At 45.3% G+C, this 17,659-nt stretch overlaps 2 protein-coding genes across 2 annotated transcripts; one reads left to right on the top strand and one right to left on the bottom strand.

Annotated features, from left to right (window-relative positions):
- The first annotated feature begins 8,385 nt into the window (after positions 1–8,385).
- Positions 8,386–9,468, top strand: LOC120653576 (putative cyclin-F2-1). The gene has a single exon (XM_039931290.1). It carries the CDS (start codon positions 8,386–8,388, stop codon positions 9,466–9,468), a length of 1,083 nt encoding a protein of 360 aa, XP_039787224.1.
- Positions 9,469–10,511: 1,043 nt separating this feature from the next.
- On the bottom strand, positions 10,512–17,436 carry LOC120656115 (CLP protease regulatory subunit CLPX1, mitochondrial-like). Its single transcript, XM_039934136.1, has 15 exons — positions 16,548–17,436; positions 14,880–14,941; positions 14,644–14,744; positions 14,429–14,508; positions 13,935–13,985; positions 13,755–13,829; positions 13,588–13,665; positions 12,794–12,850; positions 12,086–12,156; positions 11,890–11,989; positions 11,711–11,815; positions 11,496–11,558; positions 11,297–11,419; positions 11,039–11,182; positions 10,512–10,925 (listed from the first exon to the last, which is right to left on the bottom strand). The coding sequence occupies exons 1-15, from the start codon at positions 17,295–17,297 to the stop codon at positions 10,851–10,853; spliced, it is 1,935 nt and encodes a 644-aa protein (XP_039790070.1). The 5' UTR covers positions 17,298–17,436; the 3' UTR covers positions 10,512–10,850.
- Between the last annotated feature and the right edge of the window lie 223 nt (positions 17,437–17,659).

Raw genomic sequence — 17,659 nt, 5'->3', positions numbered from 1 at the left:
GACCATCCGCAGTTAAATTTTCCACACCACCAGACATGAAAAAAAATGTCTCTGGTACAAATTGAAATTAGCCGGCGGACCGTCTGCGCCCCAGGGGCGGACCGTCCGCTGTCCAACCATTAAGCCCAACCAAGGAAACAACCTCTTTGGTACAAATTTCCACCAGAGCCAAACATGCTCTTTGGTACAGGGGCGGACCGTCCGCACCCCAAGGGCGGACCGTCCGCACCCCAAGGGCGGACTGTCCGCACTTGTGCAGTCAGCTCTCGAACTTAATCTTTTTCAAACTTTTTCAAAACGTCGTTTGCCCTCATGCATGCATCTAGACATTTTGAGCAAAATGACACTAAAGACCTGTCAAGCACAAGTACATGACCCCTCTTGATAGAACAGCTATCTATCCAACAAATCCGGTCACTTTCCATCCACTAATCGTCTTGTGACCGGTAAAATACAAAAGCCCTATTTTATACCTTTGCCTTGAGCCCGAGCTTTGCACATCATCTCCAAAAACCCATATGATCACAATCAAATCCTTTCCATCCATGGATCAATCTATGCTCATTATCTCAAAAGAAATCGTTAATCCACAAACCATTGTCATTAATTACCAAAACTCGAATTAGGGGCCTAGATGCTTTCAACCATCACCGTAAACCGCTGCCGTAGCCCTTACTCAACGCCGCCGCGCCAAGCTTGCTTGCCGTGGCCACACCGCAGCCCTGGGATGCTAGGGCCCGCGCGCGAGTGAGCGCCACCCACGCCAAGGCGCTGCCTTGCGCTTCCCCGTGTCAATTGAACCCCGTACGCCGCCCTTTAGCGCACCCCGGCAAGCTCCACATCGCCGCCGGTCGACTCCGCCACCGCCAAGGCCACGCCACGGCCTTTCCATGCGCTGGTTGTGTGCGCATGTGCATTCAGGAGCCCAAGGTTGGGCCTTTGCCCTGTCTTGGCCCTTGGCCGAGCCAACCCGAGCCGTTGCCATCGCTGCGCACCACCGTCGTCGTGCATGTGTCACCATCGCTGTCCCGGGTCTACCTCGTCGGGCTTGCTCGCGTGCGCGGAGCATGCCACACGGGCAAAGGCCGAACCTTTCCTAGCCCAGGCACGCGAATGTGGCTTGCTGCCGCCATCGTCGTGGTGGCCGCGTCCACGCCGTGATGTCGCGGGCGTGTCATGCGCAGGCCCCAAGGCAATTCGCCGAGCACTTGCGCGCACACCACACACACACACCCACCGGGCGCGCACACGCACACACGCACAAGTGCTAGCCGCAAGGAATTGAGAGGCCGCCACACGAAATCTTGGAGACGCCGATAAGCGGGGTCTAGCTGTCAGAGAGAGGAGGAAGACGCCGATAGGTGGGACCAAGCTGTCAATGAGAGTAGAGAGAAGAAAAAGAAAAGAAGAAGAGGAAGATAAGATGGTCTGCGGTCCAGAAGAGCCATCGGGCCGAGCCGAGCAACGGGCCGACTTCACGCGAAGAAAGGAAGCGGGCCGCACCGCCGCTTTGAGCCCACAAGCACTGTCATGTTTCCCATTTTCCTTTTTCTTTTCCGAGCGCTGACACATGGGGCCCGCTGATCAACGACACGCTGAGGCTGACATATGGGCCTGCCGGACCCACTGACTGTTGACTCGTTGACCTGTCAACGCTTATGTCAGCAGAGCCGGGCCCCAGGATTACATCATGCTGACATTAGCATGCCATGTGGCATGTCCAGAGGCTGCCATGTGTCCCTTGATTTTCTTTTAGTTTTCGAAAAATCATTTATTAATTTTAGAAATCGTTTTTAACTTCAAAAATTCATAATAAATCAACCGGAGCTCCAAAAATTATGAAAATAGTTTCATAATTTTTCTAAAATCATGATTTATATAATAATTAAACCCATGTTTGAACTATTTAAGTGGTATGACTATGATATTGTCTGAAATGATGAGTCTGTATGTGATAACATCTGATCCAAGGACAATCACAACGATACAGGGAGTCAGGATCACCTTACGGGATCCCGGTTCATTTCACCTATTTAGACAATGAATAACAATTTTGATTTTGTTCGTAACCTTGTTTATTTATTAACCTATGCCTTCCCCTGCAACGGCACCAAAAATGCTTGTTGGCGTCTACCAGTGTCATCGGTTAGGTTGGGTGCCCCTGGGCGGTAACACCCGTAGAAGCTAGGTATGTGTGCTGGTATTTCATGAACCATGGATAAATCCTCAAGCGCACAGAACACACTGTAGCATTTTACCTGAAGTATTCCAGGGTGTAATTTATATTTCCGCAGGAAAGATGACGGTTAATGTGTCTAGGCAGGTTGGTGAACTAATCTTAATTGTATATTCAATTGCATAAACATGGGTAAGATAATTAATGGACAGAGGTAGTGTGACACACAAGTTCATGCTCCACTCAAAATAAGATAAAGGCATGAAGAAAGGAAGAAGTTAGCGGCTCGGGTTTCATGTACTTAAGTTAATTATACAATTTATATTGTACTTTACACCATACACATGATTATCCTAACTTTAATCAACCTAGTACTACCAGGAGACCGCTCATGACTGGCAGATAAATCTAACCAAGCCATCACGGTACTTTATGGATCTCCTACCCCCAACCAAACATGAAGGATTATGATGGCACAAAACAGGGATGTCACCATCTGCAGGCTATCTCTACAAACCATGAAAAAGGGTGATATCCAGCAACACTTGATTAACCTAGACACCATGTCTACATTAATAATGATACTCTAGTATCCCGCCAGGAGCCCCACCCTTCGGATGGACAGACATCATAATAGAGCAAACTTTCGAATGTTAGAACGGGTACCGATGTACCAAAGGTAATTGTTTAATCATGCAAAGCATATAGCAATAATGTAAACTAATCATGAAGTATATGTCAGACACCGCATGATATAAGTCATGCAAATATAAATAACTATAAGATATGTCTTATGCAAATAACCAAAAAATTACAAACGAGAGCTAGAGACGAACTCATACCGAAACTACTAAGCAACCTTGGGGACCCAAAGACTACTACGTTTAGCCTAAACTCCCCTAGCCTAAGAGATAAACAAGAGAGAAATAAATAGCTTGAGCACCTGTGGTGTGTCTCCATTTGAGAATCCCCCTCTACTATTTATAGGAGGGAGCCATGGGTTTGCACGAGCGTGAACAGCAGTTAAGTCTCCTTGAACCGACCTTCTTGACCAATGGAGGAGTGCCACATCAAAGGGGAACACTACAAGAAATGTGGTGATCTATGATGAAAAATTTATGACATTTTAAACAAGTGTCACAATGTAACCCAATCCATGACGATTTTCAAATTTTCGTCATGGATTTGTAGGTATGGGCCCTTGGCCCAAAACTTAGTGACGTTTTAATGAATTCGTCATAATCGAGCCCACAAAACAATGACATTTGGGCATTAATGTCACAGAAATCGCCATAGCTATTTTTGACTAGTTCTGCCATGGTTCGTTATTTAATTTAATTATATTCAAAACATGTTGGAAATATGCGCATTGTTCTATTACTTACCAATGAGGTATGCCCTAGTCTATTACAATTTTTCATATGAGAATCGAAACCTAGTCTCAAGTCTCAAACGTATAAAAAATATGACTTACCAATGAGGTATGCCCTCATTCATGATATGCTAGGGGTTATTTTTTTTAGTTAAATTGTCAGTATGACTTAAAAAGAAAAAATAAATATAAGTTAGTATAAATGCAAGGCCAGATCACCACCCCAGTCAGCAGCCTGTATTACCCACCGCAACCGCGTTAATAAAACCAAATACAGCAGCTTCGGAGATGTGCACGTGGAGGGTATCGAACTCAAGATCCTGCACTACGAAATTTCTTTCCCCACCACTACACTACTAGTTGGTTTGTGAACATATTTGGCATTGCAATTTATTATACGATGTGGAGATGTGCACGTGGAGGGTATCGAACTCAAGATCCTGCACTACGAAATTTCTTTCCCCACCACTACACTACTAGCTGGTTTGTGAATATATTTGGCGTTGCAATTTATTATACTATGTGGAGATGTGCACGTGGAGGGTATCGAACTCAAGATCCTGTACTACGAAATTTCTTTCCCCACCACTACACTACTAGCTGGTTTGTGAATATATTTGGCATTGCAATTTATTATACGATGTGCAGTAGAGTTAAAATGGTAAATAGTGAAAAAAAAGGCGCAGATAAGGATTCGAACCAGCCACGTTCCGCTTAACAGAGAAGGCAGCTACCACTGCGCCGGAATGTCTTTAAATAAATTTTGTAAAAACTTTTTCGTAATAAAGGTTAATTTAATCTGTCTTAATGCCAAGTGTTAATTTAATCTTTGCCTAGAGCTTTGGTTAGTGGTACTGCAGCACGATTCTTTTGCTTGAATGAAGAAACAGTAAATCTAATTTAATCACTTGCTGCTTGTAACGTGTCATGTTAGGTGCCGCTTTAGTCCCTTGTCCTTGTAGCTGATATGCTTGTCATTGTCTGTTTAATTTTTATGTGTCAAGAAAGTAATCTAAGCTGAAGTTTCTTGTAAATACTTCATTTGGAAATGAAGTGACAGTTTTAGTTAAAAATCATACTGTAAAATGATGTAGCTAGCGACATGAACATCACTAGTAATTGTAGCTTGAAGTGAGTTAGCAGGTTCAGATTTGAGCACAATATGGGTGCGAGATATGCGTGCTTTTGTTTATTTTGAGTTTGATAGAAAAAGGTAGTATATTATACAAACATTTCCCCCCTCCATTATACGGATCTATCTCCAATCTCTCTGTGTGTGTGTGTGTGTCTGTTTGATATCTCGGCTTTGTCTCTTTCAGTTCATATGTCCTGCATTTTTATTCGATTATGTTTCCTGAGATGGACAAAGCACATATTAATGTTACAGAAAGTGCTTTAAATTGGAGAGGCAGCTCGCTTCTTCTCAATGTAAGAGTAGGTTCTCTTTCTATTCATTGAAGTAGTAGAGTCAGATTGGGAAGTAAATCTTCGTGAAATGCAGTCTAGTGTAGGTTCTCCTTTGCTTTCAGATTGGGAAGTCAATCTGCGCTGCTGCATTTGATCCATGAATCGAGTAGTAAAAAAGCTTTAACTGCCTTTCTTAGTTCCTCAGATTCTATTAAAGTTATTATTGGATTGGATGTCATTTACATTTCCACTGTATCTTTCTTTCATGATAGTCCACAGATGGTTCAGCAAGCAGATACTACAGGTAGTGAGCATGTTATGCATGTGCCTATCACTTGTATGTGGTTCTCACGCATGATTGTTTAAGCATGTGGTTAGTCATTTCATTTGTTCTGTTAATTTCTATCTATCTTCTTATTTGGTTCTCATGTTCTTTAGTTAATTTTGTTAAGAGCAACTTTTTTGCAGTTTATTATCTCGTACCATACTGAAATTTAGTGACAGCAATAATCTGCTGTCATTTTTTTTACTTGGCTACATCATTGACAGCAATAATCCGCTGTCATTTTTTTTACTTGACTACATCATTAAGTCAAAGCATCTTTATTGTTTTTGGTTTATACTGTCATCTATGCCTAAGTTTGCTAGCTCATGGAACAATGCGGCGATTTCTTCTAGTTTTAGTAGTGTCCATCACAAATATTACCCTCTGATTAATATTTGGCAATGTGCTCTTTTCATGTTAGGATGAAATGGAACAAGGAACAAGCAGTGAGAAGAGATTGGAAATGTGAAGGCAAATGCTGGAATTTTTTTGTTATTTTTTTTCTAGTGCGTTGCATTTGATCCAAGATGAAAACATGAATGTAACTTGCTATTTGGATGTACTTCTCAATGTAAATCTGAAATATTGTATTTGATTTGATGTTGTGGTAAATGAGCCCAAAATTTTAGTATGTCTTTTGGGTGAAATAGCTATTCTAATAAAAGTGCTGAAACTTGGGTCCTATTTGGTGGGCTGAAGCTTTTATGGGCTTGAAAATGGCCCTAGTCCTAAAATGGGCCATTAACAAATGGGCTGTGAATGCAACAGTCATCTGCCACGTCAGCCGCCATGTAATCAGTCATGTTAGCTGCGACATCATCATCCATGCCATCATCATCCTCTATGTCAGCAGCCACGTCATCCTCCATGTCAGCAATCCGTGACGAATATTACATTGTTTGTGATGTTTATTTTTGTCATAGAAAACAGGCTTGGGTTGGGCTTTGGGGGTCCGGGGACATTCTATAACGGTTTCAAAATGTCATGGATCGAGCAATTCATGACGAAATTTTAAGGAACGTCACGAGGTGTGATCTGTGACGCTCAATACATGACGCAATTTGAGATCGTCATAGATACTGGTTTATGACGATTTTTTAGTGATCTATGACAAAATTTAATCGTCATGGATCAACAGATTTTTTGTAGTGGAAAAGAGGTGACGCCTAACCATTATCGGCCGACCATGGGTCAGGCCCAATCGACCTCACCTTTGGCTGGTCGGTTGGCCTGATGTCCCACTTGTCAAATAAAGGTGATAGGCCTTGTCTTAAGTCGGGTAACTGCTGCATGTGGGCCCTTTGATCCATATGTGCCTGATTCTCGTGCTCTGATTGGTCGATCATTTTACCTTGGATCATAAGGTGCTTGTGACCTGCAATTTAACTCAATTTCCAATGTTGCATATTTTCTAGAGGCATAGTGGATTTTGACATTATCTTGGATGTAGATGCGTGTCCAGTCGCTCCTGCACCTCGGCCGGCGTGGCCTGAACTGCCTCAAGCACCGCCTGTGCAGCGTCCCCATGGAGGATCTCACCAGGGCTCTCCACCGTAGTGGGTTGCTGAGCAGCCAGCTGAATCACCAGGACCTCGGCGCCCAGCGGCGCCATGTCTAGGAGGCGGGTAAAGGCAAGGGGGATTGGAGCAGCGGTGGAAGAAGGGAGGAAGGTGATGGGATGCGAGAGATGGAGGACTTGCAGCCCGTGACAGTCGGCCGCAACCCATGGCGGGCCATTCTGTTCAGGGTGACATAGAGGCTGGTGACCAGGGCGTCTGGGGTGGCGCCACCGGTGGCGGCACGGGGAAATAAGAGGGAGATGGCGGTGGCGAGGCTCGGCGGGAAGCAGTGGCGGATGCAGAACAGGATCAAAGGGAGGGCTGATCTCTGTCTCTCCATTTTTTCTTCTTTCTTCCACCTCTTCTTCTCCCTCACCCTCCACATATTTCCATTGATGAACCAGCAGTAGGGGGGCTGGAAAACCCCCCAGCCTCCCCTTGGATCCGCCCCTGGCGGGAAGAGAAGGCTGTTCAGCGTGATCCGGCGATTGCGTCTGGGGTGGCTGCCAGGCCCACCCGCGCATGCCCCACCTCCTTCATTTAGAGAAGCTGTGGGTTTTCATCACTTTTTGCGAGCCATTTCGTTTTACATAATAGCTAATTCAGAATTTTAGATAGTCTATTGATGTTGCTCTAAGAATGCATCCGTTTATAATCAGACGTCTATGGCAATTTAGTTAATCTTAGGATATGTTGGTTTAGTTTCACAAGGACGATTTACGTGTGTGCCGTGTGAGCGTGCATATTTGAGTGTAGAATATATATGTTTTGCAAAAAGAAAAAAAAGCATGCATGTACTATAGCTCGTCAGGGAGCGGCGTCTTGTACCAGCTCAGAACAACCAACTCGATCGGATTCAACCTCGTACTAGTTCGGACTCAGATCAGCGCCGGTCGCGTAAATCGTACGCAACTAACCCCGGCCAGTGATCAACCCGATCGGGCTCACAACCAGTTGCCAGGCTGTGTTTTACAGAGCAACAGACACATCCATTTGAAGACGACGACGGCCTAACTGAAACTGAAACCTAGCTCAAAGTCTCTATCAGTAGTAAGCATTAATCCGAACGTGATTTGCGTCCCTCTCTGCGGACAAATCCAGAACCCTATTCCCTTAAGCCGGGATGGTTTGTTAGCCGTGAGTCGGTTTCTTGTACCAGCTCAGAACAACCAACTCGGTCGGTCGGATTCAACCTCGTACGAGTTCGGACTCAGATGAGCGCCGGTCGCGTACATCGTATGCAACTAACCCGGCCAGTGATGAACCCGATCGGACTCACAACCAGTTGCCACCCCGGCCCCATGGGCGATATAAATATAGCGCCGCCCCTCGTCTGGCTTCCACTCTAACATCCATCCACCAATCTCCCCCTCCCTGCTGCACTGCACCGATCAGATCGCTTCTGCGCCACCACCAGGGGCTCCTTGCTTGTTGCTCTTCTTGCGCCGCCGGCCGGCGAGTAACCATGTGCTCCGTCGCTCCCTGCGCCTTTCCTGGCGTCGCCTGTGGCGCCGGCGCCGCGCCCGTTCTCGGCGTACGACCGACGATGGCGACGACGTATGCGGGGGGCGTTCCTGCCGCCGCGTGGTGCGGATATGGCTACGACGCCGACATCGGCGCCAGCTTCAGGGCCATGCTCGGCGGCATCCAGAGCGCCGCGTTGGCCTGTTGGCTTCCTTCCCCCACGGACGCTCACGACGACGCCCCGACGACGCCCGTGGCGGTGCTTCCAGCGCCGCGCAGCTACGGCGACGACGCGGTCTCCATCAACATCAAGACGCCGCCGCCCGAGAAGCAGCCGCAGCAGGAGCAGTGCGGAAGCGAGTACGATGCCAGCATCGACGCCACGTTCCGGGTCATGGAGGCAGACCCCGCGGAGCGGCCCTCGCCGGACTACCTCAGCGAGACGCAGGCGGGGGAGATGATGATGATCGACCGCGCCACCCTCGTCAAGAGCATGCACCACTTCTCCAGGTACTACGGCCTCGCCCCGGGCGCGCTGCACCGCGCCGTCTCCTACGTCGACCGCTTCCTCTCGGCCAGGAAGATCAACGGCGGCGAGCGCCAGCTCCTCCTCCTGGGCGCCGCGGCTGTCTTCGCCGCGGCCAAGTACGAGGACAGGAAGACCACGTGGAGGATCAACGCCGACGCCGTCGCCGCGTACGCCGGGTGCACCCGCCGCGAGGCCCTCGACGCGGAGCGCGAGCTGGTGGCGGCGCTCGGCTACCGCCTGAGCGGGCCCACGGCCTACACGTTCGTCGACCACTTCTTGAGGCACACGCAGGACAGGGAGGAGGAGGGCTCGGCGGCGGCGGTGGTGAAGGCCCTGGCGCACCACCTGGCCAGCATGGCGCTGCTGGATTACCGGTGCGTGGCGTTCCTACCGTCCGCCGTGGCGGCGTCGGCGATCGTGCTGGCGAGGCTGGTAGTCCTGGGCTACAACTCGACGACGGCGCCGGTGGCCAGGTACGCGATCGAGGAGCTGAGCGAGTGCATGGAGGCGATCTACGACTTGCACGAGAACCTGCAGGCGTGGCCAGGATGCGAGGAGATGATGGAGGACTGGGAGCTCACCACTCAGCTCATATACTCCTTGCCTCCGCCGTCCATGCTGATGGGCATGCGGTGACCTGTACAAGCAAAAGCATGTGCTGATGCTGCTGCTAAAATGGCAAAAAGGGATACCACTCGGCTCACATACTCCTTGCCTCACTACAGTGCACTGACCCGTGGAAACATGAGCAGCTGCTGAAAGGGTGTAGAGGTTTGGGTAGACCCTGGCTGGGTATAGCAGCTAATAGTTTTCTGGTTTGCAATGTTAGCATGTACTAGATCTACCCGCCAAAAAAAAACATGTACTGGATCTGGATTTCAAGGCAGTGGGTTATTTGAACTCAGTTTTCGCTGTTTCGATTTGTAATGTTCATCTGGATGGTTTACTGGAACTCAGCCTGTTGCTGTAATTGGTGACATCTTGTGACTTGCCAATTATTGTGATATGTAATATGATCTGATCTGGTAATTCTTGAGTTGAAGATGTTGCTAGTTGGTGTGCTTATAGTGATACTGTACACTAGTCAGCGAAAGGCCTAATGTTGCTCAAATTTGCTATGAAATGCGATTCTGGGAGTTTTTTTTTCTTGTACCGACACAATTCTGGGAGTCCGGTGATCCCAAGGACAAGAGACACAGCTTACATCGCCATGTAGACAAGGGAACCTGTTACATTTGATCAGACAGCCGACACGATCTTTCGGTACAGTACATGCTACAAACAATGTCCATTCTTCTTGGCTGTGTGCAGAATAACAGAATTCAGTACACAAGGCCATTCGTATAGTTATTTCTCATCTTTACTATCCTTATCATATAGTTAAAAATGGATTCAGACGACACCCACCGCCGTTCTCAGACAACGTCCATAGCACATTATAACTGTATTAGTAAGTGTGCCGTGTACCATGTGATACAGTCATACGGGATCGATCCCGATGAGTGTTGCCGGTCGCGTTTCCTTGAGAATGTGCAGATGCAACATTCCAGGTATTTCTTTAAAAGTTGATTACATCCAAAAGTGCCAAGGTCACCAAAAAAAAAACTTCAGGGACCTCTGATACAAATCGTAACCAAAATCCTCCCCTACAAAGCAACGATAGAAAAACGGTGTGCAGCTTAGTTAAAAAGACATAGTTGGGCAATGCCATTGCGCCTCCACGCCCTCTTATCACTTGCATTGCATTGTTCCAAGTTTAACATCCAGCAGCTATCACAACTCATAAGCACAATGACATTATGACAGTCTCTGTACGACATAGATACTGAACCTGCTCGGCCATACTCTTCCAAATCCTGCTGCAATTTGTGCAAGGTGTGAGAGCGGCCAGGCAGCGCGTGCCAGGGGGCTCGAGGGAACAATGGGCGCTGCACATTCTGTTCCATTTACAAGGCTAATACTTACATCAATACAATTGGGATTATATTTTACAGGTTACACTAGAGCTGTCAGAACTATCACATCCCTATGGCTCGCGATGGTGAAAGCTCAACTTCTCCGTCCACTTCGTTTCCTGCTCCATCTCCTGACGCCTGTCAAAATTTTCAGGTGACTATTATACTGGCAGCTAATGGTATAGATATGGAGATTGTGATCCGGCAACATCAAATAGTGAAGTCAAATTCAAAGAATTAGTGATCCTTACTTTGATCTGGGAGAGATATTGATCCAAGGCACCATCACCGTAAAGGATCTTGGCTCCACAGCCAGGTTGATCCACTGATCCTACTGCATCCTCATCCACAACCACTGCATCGATTCGCTTCTCCCCAGATTTTGCATCTGGAATCTGTATGAAAGCAGCAAATCCTTTGAAAAAGCGACACAGATGCTAGTTCCATAGAGTTATGGGTAGGATCAATAGAAGGAGAGGCCAAAAGCAATGAAGCATCATGCTACAAACCTCATACATGGAATCCATGAGAATATTCTCAAGGATAGTTCTTAACCCCCGAGCACCCGTATTTTTGGACATTGCCTTTTTGGCGATTATTCTAAGAGCCCCATCTGTAAAATGAAGCTTAACCTGAAATCCAATGTTGAGACAAGCTGAGACAACGAAGGTATTACTTTGTGAATATTTTCATCGCAAATGTACTCACATTATTCATGCTAAACAATTTCTTGAATTGTTTACCCAAAGCATTCTTTGGCTCCGTGAGAACCTGGAAGGATAAAGTTAGATTGGTGCTTCATGAGAGAGTGCTCAAATAATCATTGAAAGATCCACATATACATGCACTTCTCCAGATAAGGGAACACAACTACTTCAGAACATGAATCTAAGAAAAAAAACTACAGAGGATATAAGGGATACCTGAACAAGCTGGTCCTCATTTAAAGCAGCTAAGCTAACAAGGATAGGAAAACGTCCAATAAATTCCGGGATAAGTCCATATGCTATTAGGTCGCCACTTTCAACCTGAAAAATGGAGATGCATTGGAACACTTCTAGGACAGAAAGTCGTCTAAGCCCAATAGAAGAGTTGTACTCACCGACTCTAACAAGGATGATGTCACTTGAGCACTTGAAACACCACCAGCCCTCATGTTTGCACGGACTGGTGCCCCAAAGCCAATAGAGGAATCCTGTCGTCTATGTTATTTAGGGTAAAACATAAGAGGAGAAACACCTTAGATGAAGACTAGAGGAAACACCGGACAGCATATTACAAAGAGGAAATGCTAGTACCTCTCAGATATAGTTTTCTCCAAGTCCACAAAAGCACCACCGCATATAAAAAGAATGTCCTTCGTATCTATCTGTATGGACATGAAGACCATATATACTGTAGTTAACCATTGTTGCATTGTTAAGCGACACATGACTAAAAAGCAGCATCAAAGAGTTACTTGGAAGTGGTATTTTTTCCCCTTAGACGGTTAGACCACACTTGTGGCACAAATAAACAGTTTGGCATGTCTCCAAATTAAGCAATTTGTATATTAAACATATCCAATCTATTACACTTTTACAACAAAAAATGGTCTTCACCACTATTATTTCTGTTTCATATAGAAGTCTATGTTGACCATATGCATAGAGAAGCATAAAATCTAAGAAAATATCCAATGAAATTGGACCATGCAAGCACAGTTACCCCTGACAAGTAAGGTACAAACACCAGTTGGCACTTGGCAGCTTTCAAAATTTAGTCATTTACAGCATTAAAGCAAGGTCCCAGATCAATTGAAGCAACTATATTCTAGTTAGTCTCAATGGAGTTTGAAATAACACATATTAAGACAATAGACTTCAACTATGAAACACAGAAGTGTGACCATAAACAAACACATTATCACTTTGGAGTTTGGACTACCATAGAGGATAAGGTAGGTGTAAAACATGGTTGTCTTGTGGGGTAAAAGGGTAGATCGTAAATCAGCTTGCTATCTTTACCTGTATATTATCACCACGAGGATGCTTCCTTGCTCCTTTCTCAGGAACGTTGACTATCTAAGCATGTCAATTTCAAAAGGGAAATAATTAATATATCTAAATAGAAAGAACAAAGAAATTATAAACTTTTGTTTGGCAAAAATATTAAAACGTCCCACAAAGACTAGCTGGTAGATAGATCAAGGGTAGGATTATCCATATCTTATGGCTAAAAGTCACAATTTGGGTCACAAACGACATTATAGGTGGGCATTCATCGATTGTCCAGGATTTGATCCTGTCATCTCAAGGATGAGGCCTTAAGGACAGTTATGATTATCAATTGCACCCCTTCATGGCAAAAAAAGGAAAATGACTCACAAAGATCGTTCCATTGAATTGCAACCAAGTGATCTGAGTTCCTTTCAAATGGATAATCTAGACAACCAATGTATAATTACAGAATATCTGGTATAAATCATACACGTCATAAACCCCAAAGACGATATCAGAAGAGAAGCTCCAGATCAATTTTTGCTACATAAAACATACAGTAAAGGATAGCAAAAGTCCAAACCAGTACTAGGTAGTAGGTAACAACTCAACCTCCACTACAAATTGAAATACAGATGCAGATACCATTTGACCAAGGAAATAATCCACATATACTCAATAATCTGTACTCAAAAGCCTAGATATAAGAATTTACTCAAATCGCATGAAGAGATGTAAAATTTTAACCCAAATTGCAACTCAGTATGCCAGCTATCAAGAGAGCTAAAAGGATTACTGGGAGGATAATACATATGCCTTACCGTGCCTTCCAGCATTTTCAGCAATGCCTGCTGAACACCTTCACCCGACACGTCTCTACTAATGTTAAGGCTCTCAGCCTGCATGTTAGATCACAAACTAATTAATAATTAATATCCCCACCGAGAGGGGAATCCATGCCAAGGAATCAAAGATAGATATGCCATACCTTCTTTGTAATCTTATCAACTTCGTCAATGTACACCATTCCTTGCTGTGCTGCTTGCACATTAAAATCTGCCACCTAGTTTATATCAAATAATAAATAACCAAAGTTCACTCCAGAAGGCATGATATCAATACAATTCACAGTTCAATGTTTTGCTGCATGTACAGTCAAAAAGCATACCGTGAGTAACTTGTATAGTATTGATTCTACATCTTCTCCTACATACCCTGCCTGCAACAAGTAGGAAAATTTAATCCTTAGTGCTGAAACCAAGAGGATAGGATGGGAAAAAGTAACTGGCGAAGACTATGGACACAGTAGCAAAAAGTAAGACATGATCATTTTTTTATTATTTAGTTACATGGCTCAGTAAGAGCTATTGGATATCTGAGCCTACATACACTTAACCATTTTAGCTCACCTACAGTTTACTAATTAAGAAATTAAGATTATGTATGGATACTCCAGCCTAAGTATAATACTATAATGTGAAAGATTCTGTATTATCAGTACATAGATTTATGCAGAACTCATAAATAGGCACTTCTTGTTCTTGCTATCACAGTTTACACGATATTGTTGATGGATGCCTGTAATATTGTCTACATGATGTTTGTTCTGTGCTTAAAAATTAAACATTTCTCTCTGGAGCACAAAAGGTAGTCAATACTTGCCTGGGTCAATGTTGTCGCATCGGCAATTACAAATGGTACATTCACAAAGCGAGCTAATGTCTTTGCAAGTAAAGTTTTACCTGTCAAAGAAACGAACCATCAAAACAAATTGCTGCTGAATGCCCTTTCTTTTTACAGTATTTTAGTTGATCCAACATTGGAGAAGAAAGCTGACATAGATCTATGACAACTCCAAATGGTTGCAAATGCCTTACCTGACCCAGTAGGTCCCATTAACAGTACATTGCTTTTCTCTAGTTCCACATTGTCGTCATCATCAGCTTCCCCATCAAAACTACCCGAATCTGCCCCAGACCTAATTTTTTTTAGCTTATATACCACATAATTAGTCACTGAGAGATATGTGCAAATTCCAGTTTCTATGGTTGTGGGAATAAATATAACCTTCGTTATGTTATAGAAAAGAAGTGGTGTGGTTAAGAAAACTCACCCCTTTTGTAAAGATTGATGGTATATCCGTTTATAGTGGTTGTAAACTGCGACAGATAACACCTGCAGGTTTAAAAGGCTACATCAGACCAAGACATAATCAGAAAAGTGTTCTGTCGAGTACCCAAAACCGAGGCAAAGCAATCAAGATTATTGTGAGAATTGGAATAAGTAAATATGAATATCTATGTGGAACTTTCAATATTCATGATTAATATATCATAATTCAAAAGTGAGAAGGAACTAAACTCTAGAAAATATCCTCCACAGAAGATTAGATCAATTGACAGTTCTGATAGGGTATATGATTCTTTATATTGTTTCATGGTGCTAAAACGGATCTCACGCAAGCATATCAAAGTTGTTGGACAAGCTTAAGGGCCAACACAGAAAAACAGCAGTGGGCAAAGTGCATTTCCAATACTGTATTGCAATTTATACCAAAGACTGTATTGCAATTCCTAAAGAACAATTTACCATTTCAACAAAAAATTTCATCTATTTCCTTTTCCTCTTGCATTCCACTAACATGTTAAATAGTATAAAATCACAACTTAAAGCAGAATTCATATTGAGGGGCAACATACATGCGAAAACACACTCATTTTGATGAACAAGTTTCTGAAATAAAAGTATGCATAGCAATGTATTTTATCTATAACATTGAAGTTCATCAGGCAGCAGTTAAATAGTAAAACACAGGCCCCTAGCTCTGAGTTATTGTTGCACAAGACAAACATGATAACAAGTGACCTTGCTTAGTATTGATACTAAGCATAACAGACAGCCTTTCAGAAGTATCGAGTTTTACTCTTAGGCCACCTCATTCATGCTAGCAATAACCTATGTGTCACCGATACGCGATACGGCGATACCGGTACGGGTACGGCGATACGGCTTCTCTCAAAAAATAAGGATACGCCGATACGGCAAATATATATATTTAAAAAATAATTATTTAGCATTTTTTAGAAAGATATACAAGGAACCTACCCATAAAAGAAGAAATCCTATCATCATCAACATCTGCAGCATAATTATGAAGCATTTCAAAGATGTCCTATCATTTAGAGCAATGCCAATGATACGGCAAGACTATCATGGATCATAGCTAGCGTTGCAATTGTGATTTAGCTTTGGAACCTAGGCTGCAAGACCTTTCTAGCAGCGGTGTCACAAGCTTCGAAGTCCTGACGGCATGCAGAGGGGGTCCTTCCAGCGGCGGCTGTGCAATCGCGGCTTCGTGTGCATGCAGAGGGGGTCCTTCCAGCGGCGGCTGTGCAATCGCGGCGTATCGCGGCGTATCCCCGTATCCCGCCGTATCGGATACGGGTACGGCGGCCTCTTTGCCGTATCGGTGATACGTAGGCAATAACTTCACTTTGTTTCCTACCAGGAGCAATACCCCAAAACTCTCACGATACAGTAATAAGAATAATAATTTAAATTATACTGCTAACAAGGCTCTAGAGGAAAATCAACAATCGAATTCCATGTAGTCTGTAAAAGTCCTTCAAGTTAAGAAGTGCATCTTGATGCTGCTTTTTGGTCAGCTTATGCAAAATAAGTGGTCCCTGACTACTCCAATTGCCAATTCTAACTATGAAGAGTATAACCAAAATGCTCGGACAAAAATAAACGCCAAAATTAAATGAAACGACTGTTTCACCTTCTTGGCTCTATCCTGCCCAATCACGTACTTGTCGAGCCCCTTACAAATCTCCTTGGGCGTGGGCAGATCCTTCCCCAAATTGGACCCACCCCACCCCTCCTTCCCTGCTCCCTCCTCACCACCAGCGCCCCCGCCACCTCCCCCTCCGCCGCCTCCACCAGCGACGCGGACGACGTTAAGGTTGGGGTGGAACGGCGGGCCGGGCGGCACGTGCACGGCCACGCCCCCACCGTCCCCGTCGTCGCGCGACGAGGACCTCGCCCGGATAGCCTCCCAGAAGGAGGGGTCTCTGGCCCTCGCGGCTGGGTGGTCGAAGAGGTCGGCCCGGACGCGTCCGATCTCGACGAAGGTGCCCTGGAGCGGCGCAAGGTCGTGCGGGCGGAAGAAGTAGGCGCTGCGGCAGTTGGGGCAGAGGTTGAGCGCCTGGTACCCGCCGCCGGCCCCCGCGGCCGGCGGGCCCCGGTGGGAGAAGAGGATGTCCATGTGCTTGGAGCAGCGCGGGCAGTGGGCCTCGGCGCGGATGCGGCGCGGCTCGGGCTCGTCGGTCGAGGACGACGACGAGCTGCCCCCCGAGGAGGAGGACTCCCACTTGCGCCGCTCCTGGAGGAGCCTGTGCGGCGGCGGCGGAAGAGGCGCGACGGCGCCACCAACCGCAGCGGCGGCCGGGGAGCACTCTGCCGCGGTGAGGGTGGACGCGGCGCGCGTGGCGGCGCCGGCGAGGCGCCTCCACCGGAGGAGGCCGGACATGGTGGTGGGTGGCTCGAGTGGTGCGGATTGATTGGGAGAAGTCTAGAGAGAGAAAGAGAGACGGGGAGGAGAGAGAAAGGGAGTGATCTACTAGCAATCTGTTTGGGGATTTTTTGCGGGGTGTGGGTGGGTACTGTGGGTAGTGAATTTCGGGGGGTGTTTTTTATACTAGTAGATGCCCATGTGCGGACCGCACATGTTTTAAAAATCCAGAAAACAATAATTTTATATTTATAGTAAAAGTTGGCATGTGGCAATGATATGTTTTAAAAAAGAACCTAGTAAAAAAGATAATTTTTAACTAATAAACCAACAATATATATAAATCATCAATCATACCATAATTGTTAATATCATGAATA

Source organism: Panicum virgatum, chromosome 1N (assembly GCF_016808335.1).
Source record: "Panicum virgatum strain AP13 chromosome 1N, P.virgatum_v5, whole genome shotgun sequence".
NCBI lineage: Eukaryota > Viridiplantae > Streptophyta > Magnoliopsida > Poales > Poaceae > Panicum > Panicum virgatum.
Note: the sequence above shows the minus strand (reverse complement) of the source record. Positions and strands in the feature narration are given on the sequence as shown.

Coding starts and splice junctions, on each gene's coding strand:
- LOC120656115 (XM_039934136.1), bottom strand. CDS start 17,297: ATGTCCGGCCTCCTCCGGTGGAGGCGCCTCGCCGGCGCCGCCACGCGC. Junction 12,851..13,587: donor TGAAAATGCTGGAAGGCACG/GTAAGGCATATG, acceptor TGACATGCTTAG/ATAGTCAACGTTCCTGAGAA. Junction 12,157..12,793: donor CTCGTGGTGATAATATACAG/GTAAAGATAGCA, acceptor ATGTCCATACAG/ATAGATACGAAGGACATTCT.
- LOC120653576 (XM_039931290.1), top strand. CDS start 8,386: ATGGCGACGACGTATGCGGGGGGCGTTCCTGCCGCCGCGTGGTGCGGA.